Source organism: Pimephales promelas, chromosome 11 (assembly GCF_988280905.1).
Source record: "Pimephales promelas chromosome 11, fPimPro1.hap1.1, whole genome shotgun sequence".
Classification (NCBI taxonomy): Eukaryota; Metazoa; Chordata; class Actinopteri; order Cypriniformes; family Leuciscidae; genus Pimephales; species Pimephales promelas.
In genome coordinates, this window is record NC_142779.1 from 2,526,570 (window position 1) to 2,549,887 (window position 23,318).

The window sequence follows — 23,318 nt, forward strand, 5'->3', positions numbered from 1 at the left end:
GTTGATAATACTTTTCAGTTTTATGGACATCTTTGATGTTACGTTGGTCACTGTTGTCTTTTCTTTTCACCCGTCGTATGTTCAGACAGTCTTCGAGACGCTTAGCTGTGTGAACAGGGCATTTCGACACACACACACCTGCAAGAAAACGTGTGCAAGTGTTATTTTAGTATCACTGAGAAACTATCATTGATTGTATTAAATGTCTTCTGGGCTGCTTTATAGCTGGATGAAAGGAATAGTTCACCCAGAAAATTCTGTCATCATTTACTCCAAACCTGTATGAGTTTCTTTCTTCTGCTGAACACAAAAGAAGATGTTTAGAAGACCATATTCTTATAGCTAAATATCTTCTTTTGTGTTCAGTGGAAGAAAGTAAAAGTAAATGATGACAGAATTTTCATTTTTGGGTGAACTATCCTTTGAAGCTTGTTTCATAATTGATGAACTTTGCAACATTGAGTTATTGGACTAAACTGAATCAACATTGAGTTCTGACTCGATCTAAATAACGACACTATAGAGATGCTTTATACCTGAATGAAGCTTGTTGTGTAACTTTATGAACTAAACCGAATCAACACTGGGTTTAATTCATAACTAATTAATTTGCAACACTGACACAGTTATTGAACAAAACTGAATCAACATTGAACTAAATTGAAATACAGTTTATTGTGAAATTTGTGTTGGACTCAAGGTGTTTACATTGACATTGAAATGCATACATTAAAATCCCTAGTATTATAATAAATAAAAATTCCTACACAAAAAAATAAAATTAATTAATTAATAAATACCTACACACATATATATATAAATATATACACACATACATACACATATACATAATTGATCATTTAACAATTCAAAATTGAGCCGAATAATGACACTATTGTCTTCTTATAGTTGCTTTACAGCTGAAATTGTATTAAATTCATAACTTTGCTACATCAATTTTTTTTCATGTTTAATATTGTAAAGCTGCTTTGAAACCATCTGCATTATACTGTATGAAGCACTAAAAAATAAATGTGACGCCATGATATTTTGAATAACATTTTCCGTGTTAATTTTCATTTTAGTACTTTTCTTGTGTTTTTAGATGTTTTTTAAATACTTTTTCTATGGCTTTAGTTTTAGTTAACTATAATAACCCTGATTACGTCATAGAGATGCAACCAGCACCAAGCAATGCATTAAAAACCTCTCAAGAGTATACATTAATCTCAATATAAAGTGCGCCTCGGGTGGCAATCAGGCAAGAGGAAATGGTCATGAGGTCATTCAACTTTCAGTCACGTTCTGGGGTGATCTATGAAATGTTGAACTTTTTACCCCCTTCAGTTACTTTGATAAAGTGTTTAACCTTTGACCCATGATGTCATGGCCACGGCCGGTCAGGTGACTTCAGCCTTCATTATGATATAGCTGAGGGCTGGAGGTTTATTAGAAACTCCACGAGGTTTGTTAAACACACGGACACAGCTGTCGGAGCGAGTGTTTCTCACATTTCTCACCCAACAGGTATGAGGTTTTAATCGCAGGAGATGTTTACAGCCCGTTAGCTCTAATCAGAGAGCCAGACGCATCACACACACTTGTTTAATTAGTGAATTCTTGCCTTTTGCTAATTAGTTCTGAGCCATTTTGGCCAAAAGCATCCTAAACAATCCTATTAGTCTGTGTCCGTGTGTTTTTACAGCACAAAGGTGTTTGTTAAAGGAGTAGTTCACTTTTAAAAAAAACTTTGCTGATGATGTCATCCAAGATGTCCATGTTCGAACTCTTTCTTGGTTCAAATTTAGTTTTTCATATTTATTTTTTTTTAATGAGCGATGGTTTCGCTAGATAAGCCCCTTATTCATCGTCTGGTGTCGTTTAAAGCCCTTTAAAGCTGCACTGAAACTCTCTTTTGGACTTTGAACCGTTTGGACCCCATTGAAGTCCATTATATGGAGAAAAATCATGATTATTATAAACATAAACATCATGATTATCTGTAAAGCTGCTTTGAAACAATGTGTATTGTGAAAAGAGCTCTATAAATACATTTGACTTGAAACAACCATACAAACGGCATGTGTTCGGCCTCTCTCGGGTCTCTGGAGTCCCTGTAATTCTCTTCCAGCGTCGTCTGAACCTCCAAAACATCATCTAGGGCAATAAAAAGATAACAGATGAGCTCATGTTTAACCTTAGAAATCACACGTGTGCTAATGTTGTGTTTATGGCTTACATAAGGAGGCTATTAAAACGTAAAGTAAAATCACACCGATGTGATTTTAAAGGTGCATTGCGCAACATTTCATGTTAAAAATACCAGTTTTTTCGAACCCATACATGCTTAAACAATCGCCTGATGGGCTGAATGAGCCCTTCTCTGATCACTGTGATCGCCTCCATAATCCTGTACTGTAAAATATATAAGAAGAAGTCGGGACGGATTTGAGACGTCATGCGTGTTCACGCTCGCCTGGCGATGTCTAGGTTTGTGTATTCGCCGCCATTCTCCGTATAAGCGAAGACAACTCGAGCGACACAACTTTAGTCAACTTTCCACAAAAGTAGAAGATGGATTCAAAGAGACCGGCTTGTAGTTCATTCCAAACCCCAACGCAAACTCCACGCAAGACAAAGAAATAAAACGTTTTTCTAGTGCCAGGCGTCGGAATAAGACGAGAGTCAACATCGGGAAGCTTTCAACAAATGGAGAGATCTCTAGGGCTCAAACGGGTATTGTTCATGAACGTGTTTCCATAATAATACAATCATAACTGGATACAGTAAGCACATAAAACAGTTCAACATGGAGATAGATGGAAACAAAAAATGAAGTTTCCCCTCACACACACATAAATGCCTTTCCTTTCATTAGGGTTGGGTATCGTTTGAATTTGAACGATTCTGATTCCGATTCCGATTCTTTGTTTCGATTCCGGTTCCTAGCGATTCTCGATTCCGATTCTTCTAAGAGGGTCAAAAAAGTTTAGCTAACCTTGCTAACCAACGGCCTTTCTGAAGGAAATAATCCTTTCTGAAGGAAATACTCCTTCTGTAAAAATACTCCTTTTGTCACAAATTTTGCATTTTGCCGAGATTTCGTTATTTTTAGAAAAGTGAAGCCACACTTTGGATCGCCGACGTAAGGTACTCATGTTCGACTCGCGCGGTTATGCCAACACTTCCGGTAGACGCTTCTTCGTTGGTGTTGTTCAGCGGTTACTTCTTCCGCTCGGCGGACTGTGAATATCGAAACTAGGAATCGAAATTTTAACTTTTGAACGATTCCGGGAAAAACGAAAAGTTAGTCTCGGTTCCAATCGATACTCGATTCTCGATACCCAACCCTACCTTTCATATATTTATAATGACTTATAACTTTATTACCTCTGAAGACATTATGATTGTAACAAAAGATTTGTGCGGCTGATGCTCCGTTGATTATGAAAAGCTTGTGTAAGCGCGCGTGTTTCGCTTGTCGCCATAGGGGGCATAGTTCTGCGAAAGCTCAGAGACTTGTGCAATACACCTTTAAAGGGATACTCCACTTTTTTTTGGAAATAGGCTCATTTTTACCACTCCCCCAGAGTTAAACAGCTGAGTTTTACCATTTTTGAATCAATTCAGTCAATTTTATGATATTTAGAAGAATATCAGTAACCACACAGTTTCTGGTCTCATTGACTTCCATAGTATATTTTTTCCCTACTATGGTGAGACCAGAAACTGTGTGTTTACTGATATTCTTCTAAATATAAAAAAAAAACGGCTCAATACATTCGAAAACGGTAAAACTCGACTGTTTAACTCTGGGGGAGTGGTAAAAATGAGCCAATTTCCAAAAAAAGTGGAGTATCCCTTTAAGAAGGCCATTAAAATAAATAAAAAATAAATAAAAATTAATAAATCAAATCAAACTGGTGTTCTTTTGTTGTGTTTATGGCTTACATAACAAGGTAATTAAATTAAAATAAAAAAGTAAAATAAGCCATTGTGGTGATGCTAATACGTTCCAGGCCATTGCTATTCAGTTCCTGTGGGTTTGCAGCAAATGTGAAAGCGAATGTTTCTCTCTTTATACAGTAATGGACACATGTGTGTGTGTGTGCTGTAAGGGTGAAGCCTTGAGACAGACGGTGACAGACGTGAACCCCAGACAACTGGAGAACGCACGGATAACTCAGCATGTGTTATCCTGCTCAATTCAGAGCGCCAGTTGCTCAAGTCAGATGTTTAAATCCCACGTCCAACCGCACACAGCTGACGAATCGTTTTTCAATATCATATGTGCAGCACATATAAAAGTGCGTGAAATATTTTTGTTAATTTTTTTTTAAACAGCAGACTAAGAATAATACAATTTGTAAAAATTCAGATCAGTGGTTTTTGCTTCAGAACAACATATTGGATATCGAGTAGCGGCGACCCACAGTGTCAAAGTTGTTCAAAACTTTACTGTATTTACTTCCTTAAAAGACTGTGGAAAAGGGGAAAAGACTGTGGCTATAGCAGAGGAAGATTAGGGGTCGGTCACAGCGGTGCAGAAAAGAAGTACTGTTCATTTAATTACCCCCAAATTAGAGGAAAATGTATGATCCAATCATCTAGCCTTGGAATTAGATCAGGCGTTATGACATCATCGTTGAGTCTAATTCCCTCTGTCTGACTCAAGCTTGTTAAGGAAAGTTAGATTAATATGTTAAATCATGTTCACTTGTTTTTGCAATGGTCAAATTAGTCTCAGTGCTGAATAGATTAAAGCTGTGTTTCTTCGTCCTTATGGTTTCAGCTCAAATTTATCTTACACTGGCACTAAACTAAAACTTGAACTCATTTAGCATTTTAAATGGTTCACTCATGGTTCACTTTTGAATGGGAAACAATCACCCAAGAAGAAGTTTGAGAGATATAGAAACCTGTTTTGGAGTCATTGGATTAAAGCCACGTGTGAATGTAGAGGCCATGACGAATACAAGCATCTGACTGAAGTCCTAAAAGCATCATTACAGCAGAGGAACGCGCACGCACACACACACAGTTGTTGCTCAGTGGATTGTATGTTATTTGTGGGGTGTGTGTGGAGATTCACAGATGCGCGTGTTATACTAGAGATGTGTAACTACATATAGACCTTAAGCACTCGAGTAAAACAAGCGCGCAGCCATCTTTAGATTATTATGTTTGAACTTCCGGTTTTGAACTTCCGACTCCGTAGCTCTGTGTATATTTGCATATTTCTTCTGTTGACGAATATTTAGCTGGTGAAGTGGATTTACTTATTGTAGAGTTATCATGAGCACTGTAATATTTGAAGTGGATGTCACTTTTTGTGTGACAGAAGTGGAAATTTTTAAAACGAGCGCTGAAATCAGAAGTAAACATCTTACCTTTATGCTGTGGAAAAACAAACCGGACGACAGAACACAAAAGCGCGCGGCGCTGAAAGGGGCGGGGCTCCCGTAGAAGGGGCGTGGTCAAACGGTGTTTTGTTTTAACCCAAAATGACACCAAATTGATATGATAAAATGTTGACAAAATCCCAATAATTGTAGGTCTGTAGACATGCCAGTAAACACACTCTGAAAAAGATCTTGCGTAAACTTGCCTCAGTCGGCGGCCATCTTGCTTATTATAGTTCCCTGTGTGCAAGTGCTAATGTTACTAAATTACTAGTTAAAATTGTGCATTTCAAATCAGGAATAAAATCTGACAAAGATAAGGCTCTAATAAATTGTGATTCTTAACTATAACTAATTAAATATTATTTAAATGAATCATTAATAATAATAAAAATTCAGCTCTGCATTCACAAGTAAGCTGACTGTGTTTGGAATTGAATATTATAGTGTGTTTTCAGTTCTGGTTTCTTAGCGGTTACATAAACAGTTCAAGTACCAATTCTAGTAATATATTTGAAAATAAATGCAATGCTATGTGATGCTATGCTATGCTATGTAAAAATACAAAACTCATAAAATGCATTTTTAACTCCACGTTGTTATATGAACAACTAATCAGTAGTGAGATAGCACTGTGTTTGTTGTCTAAAAATACTCACAATAAAGTTCATGCTTTGTGTTGATTCAAAGATTCGGCTCTTAAGAATCATGTGTTCAGGGAACCAGAAAGTTTTCAGCAATCATTTATCCCGTTCTACCGCTTTATCTTTTTCATTCAGAAAGTGTGATTTATATAACATGATGGCACTGATGATTGGGCGTGCCTTTCCACGTTAAAGCCTTCACTTCACTTCTCTCTCCCACAGGGCGTTTCGCAGCCTGTCTGTCAGTCAGCGAGTTAAACCTCCACTGCATCTGCTGCTTCTGCAGTTGTTATTTACTTGCATTCTTGCAGCAGTTGATGTGTGTGTGTGTGTGTGTGTGTGTGTGTGTGTGTGTGTGTGTGTGTGTGTGTGTGTGTGTGTGTCTGTGTGAGAGAGAGAGAGAGAGAGAGAGAGAGAGAGAAAGAGAGAGAGAGAGAGAGAGAGAGAGAGAGAGAGAGAGAGAGAGAGAGAGAGTGAGAGAGAGAGAGAGTGTGTGTGTGTGTCTGTCACACACAGCCAATCACAGCCCTGCTCAGACCTTCACCTGCTACTGCTGTCAATCATCAATCAATCTGAGCCAATCACAGCCTCAGACCTGACGCTGAAGCTTATTGGACAGCTGAACTCGAAGCCTCACCTGCTACTGCTGTCAATCAAACCATCAGCTGTTCCTCGACTCAATCCCACAGACTCCCGAACACATACAGCGAAGAGGAGAGCGACAGGAACTTCTGATGCCTGTTGCCCCTTTAAAAACACACAGTGATGTCATGATTACCATATGCATATGGTGGTTTTCAAAGGTAATTAAAATAAAATACGATAGGCTAATATGTGTGTTTTAGAGGTATGCATTCACTAATTCACATTTTCAGATTTGTTTGATCTTGTTGTCTGACTAAAACCGAAAGATTAAAAAAAAATGCATTTGGGCCTACTTGAAATGTTGACAATATTGACACGAGTACCTTATTGCTTTTATAAAACAGTTACTTATCATAAGAACCCAACACAACAGTTACCACACAATAAAAATATTAAAGTAAAGTAAATTAAAGTTCACGAAGTAAAAGCATTAAAAGCCTTCCTTCCGCTAGAATAAATAGTCCCTGACCGTGAACAGCAACAACAACGCTCCAATGTGTAATATGCACGAAATCTCAAATAAACACAACATAGGAACTGCAGTGTTGCGCATCGATACATAGAACAGTTGGGTGAAGCGGTCATAGCCGTGTTTTATGAATAAATACATCGCGTAAAGGAGACAAGGGTGTCGAGTAACAGTCAAGCTACAGTATTTTAAGGCATGACTAATTTTTTTTCAAGGGATTTTTAAAAAAAATATGTCACTCTGATCAAAGATGAGATTTAAGGGATAAAATGATTGACTAGGAGTCGGAGAACTTTAATTTCAAACAGAAAAACTTGAAAAACATGGAAAAGATCATTGAAGAATCGAGTAAACAACCCCATCTAGTGGTTAAATTGAGGAACAGGAGAATGAGGAACATGTCACGTGACATGAGGGAGAAGAAACTGATGCTTGAGGAAAAGACCTATGGAAAAGACGGACAAAAGTGTCTGAGAAGAACAGAGAGATGATGAATGAGCCGATTATGATTGACGGGTGAATTAACTCTTTTTTTCTTGCTTCTTCCTAAAGTTTTTCTCTCTGAAAGTTAGTTTACTGTTGAGATACAAAACAAGAGAAAAAAATAGAAATCCAAATAAAAATACATTAGCTATACATAAAAAAAAATCTAACGTAGCCTACGGGGTAATGGTTTAGTAGCTATTTAATTATGATATTGTTGTACATTTTTCTTTCACTAGTAATTATTCAATATATTTCACAGTAGAAAAGAACCAATAATCAGCATCATTTTCACAATAGGCCTACCCTTTTTTAAAAACAAATTTCATTATAGAAATGTAACAAAATGCTTATAGCCTAGTTCTTTTCACTAGTCAATAGGCTGAAAAATGGCGAAAGCAAGCATATGGATAGAAAAATAGGATAATCCATTATATATTGATAGGCTATATAATTATATTTTCTTTTTTGTAATATTATTCCCTTCACACTTTAATTTTTTCAAAAAATTTCCATTTAACAAAGTAACCCATTATTTGGATAAGCAATTAAGTTAAAATCATTTAAAATCAGAAAAATTTTTCTGGTTGGGCTGCGCAAGTTAATCATGAGTTGTTGTTTTTCTTTTTAATTTGACGTGAAGGTAACAAAAATATTTCCCATTTTAAGGTTGATGATAACACAAACACATACATGTGTTAAACTAAACCAGCTCCGGCAAAAAATTAATGCAAAGCACTGAATTTATCCCACATCCCCATCATCATCTCACAAATGATGTCTGGAGGCTTGGGCTCGGTTGCTAAGCGACGGTTGGCGTGGTGCGGTTGCCATGGATGTGGGCTGTAATTTCTGCTCGAGTTAAAGTGAATGAGACGCTGTAATTATCAATGGAGTCTATTCCGAGACTCACTGGACACTTCACAGGATAAAGATGTGTCAGAACACACAAAACCTGCAGGATTCACGAGTGTCTGTTAAATTAGCCTTGTGTGAGCCGGTAATTAACGCAAGCTTCATTAGCTTTACACTCTTTACACGAGTTTACCAGAGAAAACGCAAGTTCATGTTATAACCAGCAGGTGGAGCCGTTTGTCCAGATTATTAATATGAAACTTCCCAGTATTTGGACAAACAAGAACCTCCATCCCAAAATATTCAGGCTGCAATACATTTTCATGAAGATAAATGTGATATTATGAAGACACGATGTTTAAAAAATTAAATTAGCCTACTGTCTTTAATTTGTCAATGTAATAAAGGTAAAACAAAACTACAAAAACTCTGGATAGAACACACACCTGTATATACACACATATATATATATACACACACACACAAAAAAAATATATGTACCCTACGTATACTGTATACAAAAACATAGATTATATATATATATATATATATATATATATATATATATATATATATAATAGGTTTATATAGGTTTCACATATCTAGACAAAACCATCTTAAGTAAAACTTCTTTTATTCAGTAATACCATATATAATGCAATTGCATATCTTTGGCGAAAATAAATTTTATAAACATTTTATTAACAGAGGTTAGCGTACAAAAACGAGGGGTTTGTCCATGTGACAGACAGTAACAGATACTGAGGTGGCTCTGTCAGTGTTCACAACACAAGTCACATTTATTTACATCATTCAATGCAGTCTCGACACGCTCCAGATTAGCAGAAGAAAATATAATGAGACAAACACTAAAGAGAAATGGCACCAGCATTAACACATGGAGGATCTTCACACACTCACACACACACACACACACACACACACCGGATCGGGTCAATTGGCAGAACGCTCTCACAGATGTAACTCGACCTCTGAGGAATATCTATGAGCGAGCCGAGGGTCACGTGGCAGTGGAGGGACACTATGGCAGTTTACAAAATTCATTTCAGGAACTGCAATTTCATAAATACAGTCATGTTAAAAAGAAACTCAAAGACGTTACACTTGGGGTCAGTATTTTCCCAGAATTCCCAAATTTCAGCCTGCTTCATGGGTGAATCTCACGAATACATGTCCTGATCACATTTCACACACAAAAAAGTGTTTTTTACAGTATATATATATATATATATATATATATATATATATATATATAAATGCATACGCAAGATTTAAATGCATAAACATTTTTAGCAAGAATTTGCATTAAAATTGCATGCTATTATTTATATCCATACATGCATATATATATATATATATATATATATATATATATATGCATGCGTGTCTATGTATATATATATATATATATATATAAAAATTATAGCATGAAAATGTGTGTGTGTGTGTGTGTGTGTGTGTGTATATATATATATATATGCATGCATACGCAAGTTTTAAATGCATAAACAATTTAGCATAAATTTGCATTAAAATGGCATGCTACAATTTATTTATATATATATACATACATGCATGCATATATATATAGTTAATATTTAAATAGCCTATAGGCAATGTTTAGGCTATTATATATACACACACAATAATGTATTTTAACTCACTGGTTTTTTTTTTTTACAATAATGAAGAATTGAAAATATTGTCGAAATGCACCAAAAACAAACCATCTTACTCGTCCTAGAATAGGTTTTATTTTCTGTAAGTAAAATATCATTTCATAAATGATTTTATTTTGATTTTAAGGCAAAATCAAGAATAGTTTCCTTGACGTGTGTGTGGTGAGATTCGCCCTCGCAGGCGCTTGGCAGTTTTATTAGTTTATAGTCAATACTTCTGAACCTGATGTACAAAAAAAGAACAAAAATTAAAAAAAGAAAGGATTAGTAAAGCAGCCTTGGCAGTGATTAAATCATCTTTGATATTTTGGCACACGAGGAACAGAAACAGGTTTAGTAGACAGTGACACTGATGTTGTTCAACAACACAATGTGGGTCCAAATGAAAGGAACAGTTCAACAGCTCATTAAACACGAGCCTTTTGTTCCTCCTTCTCAGATGTGGCGTCTCAATGAACTCGTCTAGGTGTCTTTGAGGCAGTGATTTACATGTTTTGGCACAGGTCGTGCATTTCAGATGAGCTGCTGGGGTTCTGGGGGTTTAAAAGCGACAGAGGGTCAAACGAGGCAAAACAACAGCAAACCAGGAGCAAACCATCCAGTGAGTCTCGACAAACATACAGCATGAAGAAATATTCATATGTTCCTGTGCTAACATCACTTTTTGTAAATGTGGCAGTAGTTTCACATGAAAACACATGTGTGGATCATATTTCACCCCAAAATAAAATGAAGAAAAAGCACAATATTGGACAAAAAGATGATGAAGCAGATCCCAATACTGTAATGAATTCTTTAAGTTTGTTTGTAAAACTAATTATGCGTTTTTAACTGTATTATGCTTAACGAATACTGTAATACTAGTTTTTAAAATTAAAATCAGTATAAATTAGAGGCAAAAACTACCATGAAGTATAAATATTTTACAATTTACATAATATATACATTTTTGTTTTCACATTACAGTTTTGAAAATAAATGCGATTTCACTGTGTGGGTTTTTCCCCCAGAATTCCCTGTGGTCATTTGGAGGGCGGAAAACGCTCAAGCAAATAATGTCACATCAAGAAAACTAAAATCTCAACCTTCAATTCTCTTCATCCAAAATATAATCCTATTTTTCCTTGTATTTTGAGGAGAAATATGATATGAACACATGCATTTGTACATCTACACCTCAACTCCAGTATTGACCTCCCAAAGTCAGCTGACTGCGTTAAAACACGCAACGCATGGGCACAGAACCACACACACACATATATATGTATATATAGCAAGAGGAAATATAGAGCTACACGGCTTGTGTTGTTTGCATAGGGTCTGGACAGAGGGAATCAAGGCCTGTTTCAGTTCACACACACACACACACAAAACTGATGGAGCATCTGAACAGATCACGGACGAAAGAAACGAGGATGATGGGAAAATGTGTTCCAGTCCTCTTCGGAGTCGATTCAGAGCCGTTTGAGGCTGTTTTGTTCCAGTGATGGTCGATCCGGTGTTGATATTCAAGATTAGGCTTTAATTCCAGTCAGTCAAGCATCGAAATGCTTTTAACTTTATAATTTGATGAAGACTCATAGGGTAAATCTCATGAAACCTGTCAAGAACATGTCCAAATCATAATGCACCCCAAAACTTGAAAATATAATAAGAAATAATACTCTTTATTTGTAAAAATGTTGCCTATTTTTCAAACATTGTCATGACAACTAAGCACATTTTTCCTATAAACTCTCATTACTAATAAATTAAGGTAGAAATTATTGTATTATTTGTATGCCAATTTTGGCTGATTTTAAAAAGGAAATTTTTATTTTGTAAGTTTATATTTTTATAAACATATTGGAGGATTTTTTTTCTTTAGTAATCCTAGAGCATTGTAATATTAGATGCGCTAACACAAAAAAATCCATATAAACTTAAATAATTATTGTAATGAGAATTATTGAGAAAAAAAAGGAAATAATTAATCTCAAAAAGTTTCATTTTAATGCTAAACAATTTCTTTTCTTTTTTGATTTTGAAGTGTGACCCTAACATATTTATTATATATTTATATATATTATTTATTCATATATTTTTCCTAGAAACTCATTACTGTAATTAAAGTAAAGCAAAAAAAAATTTTTTTTTTTTAAAGTTTAAGTTTAAAAAACAATAATTTCTACCTTAATTTATTATTTGTATGCCAATTTTGGCTGATTTTAAAAGGAAATTTTTATTTTGTAAGTTCAGATTTGTATAAACTCTGAAATTTAGTATTTCTAAAGCATGGTAATATTAGATGTGCTACCACAAAAAAAATCCATATAAACTTAAATATACAATATTTAAATATATAATGAGAATTATTGAGAAAAATAGGAATAATGAATCTCAAAAACTTTCATTTTAATGCTAAACAATTTATTTTCTTTTTTTGATTTTGAAGTGTGACCCTAACATATTTATTATATATTTATATATATTATTTATTCATATATTTTTCCTAGAAACTCATTACTGTAATCAAAGTAAAGCAAAAAAAAAAAAAAGTTTAAAAAAACAATAATTTCTGCCTTAATTTATTATTTGTATGCCAATTTTGGCTGATTTTAAAAGGAAATTTTTATTTTGTAAATTCAGATTTGTATAAACTCTGAAATTTAGTATTTCTAAAGCATGGTAATATTAGATGTGCTACCACAAAAAAAAATCCATATAAACTTAAATATACAATATTTAAATATATAATGAGAATTATTGAGAAAAATGGGAATAATGAATCTCAAAAACTTTCATTTTAATGCTAAACAATTTATTTTCTTTTTTTGATTTTGAAGTGTGACCCTAACATATTTATTATATATTTATATATATTATTTATTCATATATTTTTCCTAGAAACTCATTACTGTAATCAAAGTAAAGCAAAAAAAAAAAAAAAGTTTAAAAAATTTAAGTTTAAAAAACAATTTCTACCTTAATTTAAACTCTGAAATTTAATATTTCTAGAGCATGGTAATATTAGATGTGCTACCACAAACGAAAAATCCATATAAACTTAAATATATAATGAGAATTATTGAGAAAAATGGGAATAATGAATCTCAAAAAGTTTTATTTTAATGCTAAACAATTTTTCTTTTTTGATTCTGGAGTGAAGTGTGACCCTAACATATTTTCATGAGATTCACCACTTATGAAGCCTTTAATAAAACAGAAAAACATATCCGTTATCCATAAATTGCCATCCGCAGTGATCTCCAGTGCCTCATCACGCCAGCCGCCTGATGATAATTATTGCATTTCATTGTTTTGTACTTCAAAAAAAATTCAAATTAAAAGGGAGAGAGAGAAAAAAACCTGGGAACTCTTGGTGTAATTCTCGTTGGACGACGGGAGAGGTTAGTGCCGGGAACAACACGGACATGCACTCGTTCTCTGCAGAAACACCACCGATTCACTTGGAAGAGTAGGACACCCACTTTAAGAGGAAGCATGCAAACGTTTAAGAGAAAAAAAACGACAATTTCTCCTCGGTTTCTCCTTCATCGTGAACGTTTCTCCATTCGCGCTCAGTATGGCTTCGTTCACCTCCGTGTGAGAGTTGCTATTGCCGTGGTTTGAGTCCGGGAGGGAAATTCTCTCGTATAAAACGAAAAATGTAGAAAAACAAAAACAAGAGAGAAGGTTTCCATGATGTGGAAAATGAGGAGGCACAGTCACTGAGGGTTCAAATCGTCACTAAGGAATTTTTCTCGGCTTTATTTCCGGTGCTTTTCCAGTTTTTTACTCTTGGCCCTTTGCTTGGAGAGATCCAGGCCGGATCGGATCCCGGCGAGGTGCAAGAGAGACCCGGCCGCCTCTTTCAACTCCTCGTCCAGCTCCGGTTTGGACTCGTGCCGGGCCCGTTTTCCCGGAAGAGGACACTTGACGGTGAGCGAGGGCAGTCGTGGGTTCCTCTCCTCATCCGAGTCTTCATCGCTATGGAAACCCTCGCTCCCGGCGCGACGGGCCTGGCCGGACTCACAGCCGGCCTCGTCCAGGGATGAGAGTGAGGACGAGGAGGACGAGGAAGAGCGAGACGAGCAGCATTGGAAGGACGAGCTGCTGTAGTTGTGGTCCTGCTTTGGGTCACTGCTCACTAGGACCGAGTCCCGGCGCGAGAGGTCTATAGGGCTGTCCGGGTCACCTGAGGACCAAAAACACAACAGTCATTGTAATGCAATGTTTCTGACATCATCATTCGTGTCACCCCAGGTTAAGTAACAGATATCACCATACTTCCCCAGTTCATTGATTGCAATAAGAAATGCAACAAAAAGATGTTTAAGTCTTGATTTAGTTTTTAGGCTCTACTAGAATAAGTTTTCATGCTTGGATGTTCAAAAAACACATTATTTTCCTCATATTTTCCATTGTTGCGGCTCCTCTCTTCCCAGTCTGTCAGTAACGCTCTGTTTAGTTCCTGTCTCTATGAAGCCCCGCCTTCTGAAAAGCACACTGTGCTCTAATTGGTCGGCTGGAGCAGTGCGTTGTGATTGGTCGAGCGCTTTGGGAAATGTCCCGCCCCTTAACATAACCGCCAGTTTCAACACACTATAACTAACTCAACCAGGCCCCGCCCCTTTATTCTGCGCATTAATTATTTAAATGAGGAATATTGTGACGTGTTTAAGAAACTCAAGACTACAATGGAGGCGTTTCAGGAGTTCAGAAACACTGACACTGATATACAGAAGAACAACAACCTTTTTCAACATCACACACTCAAGAAAGTTTAAAATAAAAAAGCATAACAGGTCCCCTTTAAATATGCATTAATTTGCATAAAGATCCAGAACAGAAATCTGAACATTGGATCAAGCCAGATTGAAAATTCTTGTTTCATTTAGTTGACGACGTATTAAGTGTCAATCTGTAAACTGGCGTTCTGAAACGCGTCATCAAGTCCTTTCATCCGCCTGTCTTAATGAAGCACTCTTGTGATGGTTAATTCTGCTATGGGTGATTAAGGCTCATTAGAGGTAGAGAACACTACAGTGACACGCTTAACAAGGATAAAGACGTGTGAACGAAGTGCAATGCTGCACTAATTACCAGCAAGAGCTTTTAGTCATCACACAGACATATTTGCAAATCCATCCCCATAAATAAAGATGCAAACGTGAACCTGAACTAAACGGACTCATCCACTGCACATGGAGACACTGGGCAGAACATCAGACTCTCAACATCAACATTATGAGGAAATATGATTATGAGAGACAGACAGATACATAGACTGAAAGAGTGATAGAGCGATAGATAGCATGGATGATAGAACGAACTGTAGATAGAAAGACAGGGAGATAGACAGATAGATAGAGATGGATGGATGGTTAGATAGAATAACAGAAATAAAAAGATACATGGAATATTAGAAAGATAGAATTAATGATGGAACAAATGATGGATGGATGGATGGATGGAAGAAATAGAAAGATACATAGAATGTTAGAAAGATAGAATTAATGATAGAACAAACAATAGATGGATGGATGGATGGATGGATGGATGGATGGATGGATGGATGGATGGATGGATAGATAGATAGAATAACAGAATTAGAAATATAGATAGAATGTTAGATAGTTAGAATGATAGAATTAATGATAGAACAAATAATAGATAGATAGATAGATAGATAGATAGATAGATAGATAGATAGATAGATAGATAGATAGATAGATAGATAGATAGATAGATAGATAGATAGATAGAATAAAAGAAATAGAAACATAGATAGAATGTTAGACAGATAGAATGATAGAATTAATGATAGAACGATAGATAGATAGAACGATAGAACGATAGAACGATAGATAGATAGATAGATAGATAGATAGATAGATAGATAGATAGATAGATAGATAGATAGATAGATAGATAGATAGATAGATAGATAGATAGATAGATAGATAGATAGATAGATAGATAGAATTAATGATAGAACAAACGATAGAACAAACGGTAGATAGATAGATAGATAGATAGATAGATAGATAGATAGATAGATAGATAGATAGATAGATCGATAGATCGATAGATAAATAGATAGATAGAATAACAGAAATAGAAATATAGATAGAATGTTAGATAGATAGAATGATAGAACAAACAATAGATAGATAGATAGATAGATAGATAGATAGATAGATAGATAGATAGATAGATAGATAGATAGATAGATAGATAGATAGATAGATAGATAGATAGATAGATAGATAGAATGATAGAATTAATGATAGAACAAACAATAAATAGATAGATAGACAGACAGACAGAAATAGAAAGATAGAATGTTAGAATGATAGAACAACAGAATGACTGATAAATAGAACGAACTACAGACAGACAGAAAGGTTAGATAACAGAAATAGAATATATATATATATAGAAGGTTAGACAGGACTATAGCGTGTCAGATTGAGGTCCTCTCTTACATGGGTCAGCGTGGTGTCCAGGGGCCGAGTTTAAGAGCATCATAGCAGTCGCCGCATCAATGTCCGACTCTATAAAAGGACACAAGACACACAGCGGTCAGTGTTAGTGTGTGTGTGTGTGTGTGTGTGTGTGTCTATGAAGGAATTCAAGGGGCTGGAGTTTCTCTGTTTCCATGCAACCCTTCAGAAAGTTTGAATTATTCATTACCAACCAGACAGAGGAGAGAGTGAACAACTGCCACCAAACTCAAGGTGACAGACAAAGAGAAGCTCCATCAAGATAAACAATGAAAATATTGTAAACCAAAAAAAAGAACATTTCACAGGGTTCTCAAACTTTCTGACCAATGAATTTCCTGGATTTTTATAGAGAGATGAGAATATTCTAACCAATAAGATTTCAAAGCGGCACTTATAATTTTTACTCATTTACCTGAAAAAAAAAATATGTCTCACCTTTCAGAGAGCAGTCCTGGAGGAAGAGGTGGCGTGCGGGTGAGAAGGCACTGTCACACACACGGAAACACACACACACAGACCGTAAGACACAAAGCAGGATCAGAAATAATGATTTCCACCAACCTGAGCGCCGAATGACAACTTAAAGGAGACCTGTGATTCCCTTTGGTTTTAAGACTCTACTAGGTCTACTAACAGGTTTTCTAGCTTGAAACACATTATTTTTCACATATTCTCCTCTCTTCCTGGTGCGAAAGCCCCTCGTTTCCGCAGCGACTTTCAAATGTTTCCTATAACAACGTCTTACATGTTTTCGTGGCGCGAGAAAGTGACAAATGATGCAAAATCTGATTAGAGAGGAGCAGAAACGGATTTCTATAAATGTGATTTCAAACCACATTAGAATGTAGCTTAAACGCATTTAATATATATATATATATTAAAAAAAAGCTTTTCATGTAATTTTATGCCGTTCACATTTGCTAAATATGATCAGATTCCAACTGGATATGTAAAAAAATCTGATTTGGACCGACAGTCTGAATAAAGCTGGAAAAAAACCCTCTGAAAGACAATATTGTTCCCTGTGCAGTTGTCGTTATGGTTGTGGTTTCTGCTATTCTTTTACAATTAAAGTCATTTTTATAACTGTATCTTTTTCATGGTGTAAACAAACTTTCCTTTAGATGGTAAAATCTAAGAAACTAGGCGTAATTTAATTCAGCATCTTTATGCCGTTCTTTGGCATAACAATCAGACGTCATTGAAATGAATAAAAAAAACCCGAAACGGTCAATTCACACACCATATTTGCAATTAAAATGATTTTATATCAGACTGAATATCAACTGAATGGTTGTTTATGAAGTTCTGTTTGGCATCTTTCTAGCTTTCCACCTTTTCTAGAATGGAAATGTACAGAAACAGATCGGTTTAGGGGGACAGACATTTCCAACGAATAATAGTAAGCATCTTGCATCTATAATTATTGGTACTATAGCCTATACTATATAAATGAACTAAATTAAGTTTTTTAAAACAAAAACTGTGACACTATTATCTTCTGGAAACAAACTTTGTAGCATCATTTTCCTGTTATCTCTGTAAAGTCTGTAAAATCTGTATTGTATTTAGTGCTATATAAATAAAGGTGACTCAGTAAATGTGTGTGTTACCTGGGCGGGGAAGCAGGGGGAGTGCAGAAGGAGTGGGCTGTGGGAAAGTGCTGTTTCTTCAGGGCTTGGATCAGATTGGGTCTGTATTCAGGGTCCACACACCACAGAGAACCCTTCCCATTAACCTACCAGAACCACACAAACACACACAGGTGGTCAGAGACAAAACGAGACTTCAGCACATCTGACGTATTGTTAGAAATATAGTTGCCTTATTACAACCATTAGGTCTCTCTGACTGGAACCACACACTCTAAACCTGAATGATGGATAGACACAGACAGAAAGAACGAGAGAATGATAGATAATCAGATTGAATGTTAAAATGATAGATAGAACTGGGCTTTAGATAGACCGCTAGATTGAGTGAGCGAACGCACGTAGATAGAATGATAGACAGATGGATAGAACAACAGACATATAGATAGAACTACTGACAGATAGATAGAACTACTGACAGATAGATAGAACTACTGACAGATAGATAGAACGACAGACAGATAGATAGAACTACTGACAGATAGATAGAACGACAGACAGATAGATAGAACTACTGACAGATAGATAGAACGACAGACAGATAGATAGAACGACGGACAGATAGATAGAACTACTGACAGATAGATAGAACGACAGACAGATAGATAGAACTACTGACAGATAGATAGAACGACAGACAGATAGATAGAACTACTGACAGATAGATAGAACTACAGACAAATAGATAGAATGATAGACAGATAGATAGAACAACAGACATATAGATAGAACTACTGACAGATAGATAGAACGACAGACAGACAGACAGATAGAACTACTGACAGATAGATAGAACGACAGACAGAGAGATAGAACTACTGACAGATAGATAGAACGACAGACAGATAGATAGAACTACTGACAGATAGATAGAACTACTGACAGATAGATAGAACGACAGACAGATAGATAGAACTACTGACAGATAGATAGAACGACAGACAGACAGATAGAACTACTGACAGATAGATAGAACGACAGACAGATAGATAGAACGACAGACAGACAGACAGATAGAACTACTGACAGATAGATAGAACGACAGACAGAGAGATAGAACTACTGACAGATAGATAGAACTACTGACAGATAGATAGAACGACAGACAGATAGATAGAACTACTGACAGACAGATAGAACTACTGACAGATAGATAGAACGACAGACAGACAGATAGAACTACTGACAGATAGATAGAACGACAGACAGATAGATAGAACGACAGACAGACAGATAGAACTACTGACAGATAGATAGAACGACAGACAGACAGATAGAACTACTGACAGATAGATAGAACGACAGACAGATAGATAGATAGATAGAACTACTGACAGATAGATAGAACGACAGACAGACAGATAGAACTACTGACAGATAGATAGAACGACAGACAGACAGATAGAACTACTGACAGATAGATAGAACGACAGACAGATAGATAGAACTACTGACCGATAGATAGAACGACAGACAGATAGATAGATAGAACTACTGACAGATAGATAGAACGACAGACAGACAGATAGAACTACTGACAGATAGATAGAACGACAGACAGACAGATAGAACTACTGACAGATAGATAGAACGACAGACATGTAGATAGAACTACTGACAGATAGATAGAACGACAGACAGACAGATAGAACGGTAGAATGATAGACCAATAGAATGATAGATGAAACAAACGAATGATAAAACTAATGATGCGTAGATCGTTAGAACGATAGATAGAACCATAGACCAAAAGAAAGAACTGTTTGAACAAATTAAAAAATGAACGATAGACAAATAGAAAGATAGACCAATAGAATAATTTATAGAAAGAGCAAATGATAGAAGGGTTACCTACCCTAACCCTAAATTATATAATAAACAATAGAATGAGTGATAGATAGAATTAGAAAGTTTTATCAAATGAAATTTGAAGTTCTTGTGTTCATCCTGATACAGACTTTATATTTTGGCCAATTCTATGACATTCGACGTTATACAGTAGATTCCACTTTTATGACTGGATTCACGTGTGGATAAATATTCTGTGGTTTGTCACTTTACACTGGTCAGATGTTCTCCTGTCAATATAAGCCACAGACATTAACCTGCAGTTTGAAGGCGTCAGAAAATGGCAGGTGTGCAAGAAACACCCTTTATGTAGCGGCACATTTCACACTGAACACACAAAGAAAATGACAAAACGGGCCGATGAGAAGTCCTCGCTGTTGAACACATGATCATCTAAGCATGAGATTGGCAATATAGCCCTGCTGGGAGTGTATGAGCAGCGCTTAAGAGTGCCCGATTAACAGCAGAATGTGGTTGTGAGCAGCATAAAGGATGTTTATGACAGGATCAGCTCGCAATTACTGCATCAGTTCAATTATTCAGTCCCTCCAGAAAAACGCGATTATGCGATCGCTGAATTCAACGCAAAATCAGCCAAAGTCCACATATTTATGCGGGGGCCGCATTTTTTCAAATACGCCGCACTTTCGCCGCATAAATTGACGATTTCCGTGCAAAATATGTGGGGTTTGCATAATTTCATAATCTTCGCATTTTCGTTGCAAAAAAAGTCACATGTACCTTAGCAGAAAGTTGAAAAATGTGCGTTTGCTTCACAAAAGAGCAGCCATTTCCCCCTGTTGTGACGCAATTACGCGACGCCAGACAGACTCACGGAGGCGATCGACATCTCACAAATCGAACTCGTATAACTGTCTGTCACACGTTCTACCGCCACGTCGTTCCTTAATAAACAACAATATAAAAGGAGTAGCATGAAACAGAAATTACCCGCACACATGGGGTGTTCGAGACACTGCAGAGAGTTCAACAGGGAGCGCGCAGCTCTTAAAGGGGCCACACCTTATTTACACTCATTACAGTCTGAAATAAAACAAGATGAGAAATTAAATATTCCCAGCACTTTCTATGATGTAGTATGCTTGCTTATCAAAGGAAGTAATAAGAAATGACTCTTACATTAGCCTAGTGAGAACAGGATGTTGGGGGAAATCACTTTTTTTCTCTTTTTCATCAAACCGCAATTTTTGCAAGTTCCCTCAATTTTTGCAAATTCCTGCAATTTCATCCCATAAAATTGCATAAATATCCCGCATATTCTTTCCATTGCATTTTTAAAGAAAACGGCCCACGTAATCAAGGATTTTTGCCCGCAACAATCACAAAAAAACTCAGCGTTTTTCTGGAAGGACTGAATACTATTATGGTAAATGTTATATGTAAATCGCAAATTTTTTCACAAATTTTTGGAAATTACCACCACAAAATCAGTCATTTTGATCGCAAAAATCACAAAAAAAAATCCTGAAATCCTGGAGGGACTGATTATTATTGCACCTAATGGATGGATTTTGCCGGGAGTCAAGGGTGTTAAAGGTAGAAAACCATACAGAGATTTCTGAGATTCATAAATATAAATAAATTTACCTGCCCTTCAATATACAGTATAAGCACACAGTTTTTTTCTACTGGCCCAGTCAGACCAGTTTTTCTTTAACTTGCTCTATCAAAATGCACAAAGTTTTCATTGTTTTTGACCATTGTAACCTTAGACTTTCAGGGAGGTCTAACAGGTAGGATATATTAAAAAAAAAATTATATATACAATTATTTATTAAATTGCCTTATTAAAACTGCAAAAGTTATTCAGTTATTCAGCATTTTGACATCAAGCAGTTTTATGTGAACGCACTTTGAGTTCTGAGTCTGCGGGAATGAGTCAAATCAAGTGCAATACCACGCCGAAATTCAAGCCACGTAACACACCAACAATATTGATACGGAGCAAATGAAACGAGCGAGTGAGGAGAGGCGGGTTTGTATGAAACGAGTGAGTGAGGAGAGAGAGAGAGAGAGATAGAGAAGCTGGTATTGTGTGTATCTGTTCTGCGGAAAATTAGTATTGGAAGAGTTATTAGTATCGCTATGCATTGATCTAGTCAAAATCTATATTTTCGACAAAAATACATTGCACTTAGTTTATTATTTCAGTTATTAATTGAAAAATGTATATAAAATTCAACCCAGCAAAAATGTCTATTAGGAGAGACTGCAATACACACCCATTTGGAGGGGTCAGCGGGTGTTAATGTCAAGCTCTGAAGGTAACACTAGCCAAAGGATGATGGGAAAAAAGGATGCTGCATTAATTGCGCTAAATTGAAAAAATTAATCGCATACATTAACGCTTTAATTTTGACAGCTCAAATATATACACACACACACACACACACACACACACACAGAGAGAGAGAAGCACAGAGGAATAGGAAGGAGGAGGGCTATAACCTTGACTCAGATTACCAGCCTGCTCATAAACAGGAAGGAGGAAACGTCGTCATGGCAACCGAAACCAATTGGTGTCATCCGAAACCTCAGTCTCTCTCGTTGCGTGTGTGTCTGACGGATGGCCTCTCACTGGGAGTGTCTCGCCCGCTGACCTCTCCCGGGTCGAGAAAAGATCATTTCACAGCCAGCCAATTACACACAATCTCTCTCGCTGCCATTAGTAAATACATCTCAACATTACGCCGTCGGGTCCTCCTAACGCAGGAGATGACACGGACCGTACAGTCAGAGGAAGAGTCTGAAACCGTTTGGACAAACAAAAAGCTGTGGCGTAATGGTCAGTGCACACACACACACACACACACGTGTTTTTTAAAGTTTAAACTCCGCTCGCAACATTTCCAGATACGCTCTCTACGCTTCCCTAAATACAAAAATGGCAAAATAAATTACAATTTTTATTCCTAGCAAGAGCAATTAAATCATGTGCAAGTCATATATAAAATTTAGTGCAGTCAAATTGATTAAATCGCATCTAACATAAAAGTTTGTAAATGTATAATATACAAACATACAAACTTTTATGTTCGGTGCGAATAATCACGATTAACTGATTTGACAGCACTAATAAAAACATCAGAGATCAAAATTTCATAGCAA

The 23,318-nt window shown here is 36.2% G+C and overlaps 1 protein-coding gene across 1 annotated transcript in view; it reads right to left on the minus strand.

Moving 5' to 3' along the window:
* Positions 1 to 13,538: 13,538 nt before the first annotated feature.
* Positions 13,539 to 23,318, minus strand: part of foxn2a (forkhead box N2a) — a 41,003-nt gene continuing 31,223 nt past the window's right edge. The window contains exons 3-6 of the mRNA XM_039659031.2: positions 18,303 to 18,427; positions 17,125 to 17,174; positions 16,669 to 16,737; positions 13,539 to 14,375 (exon numbers count right to left, since the gene is read on the minus strand). Coding sequence (XP_039514965.1) covers positions 13,948 to 14,375; positions 16,669 to 16,737; positions 17,125 to 17,174; positions 18,303 to 18,427 — 672 coding nt within the window. The 3' untranslated portion in view covers positions 13,539 to 13,947. The remainder of the gene's footprint in view (positions 14,376 to 16,668; positions 16,738 to 17,124; positions 17,175 to 18,302; positions 18,428 to 23,318) is intronic.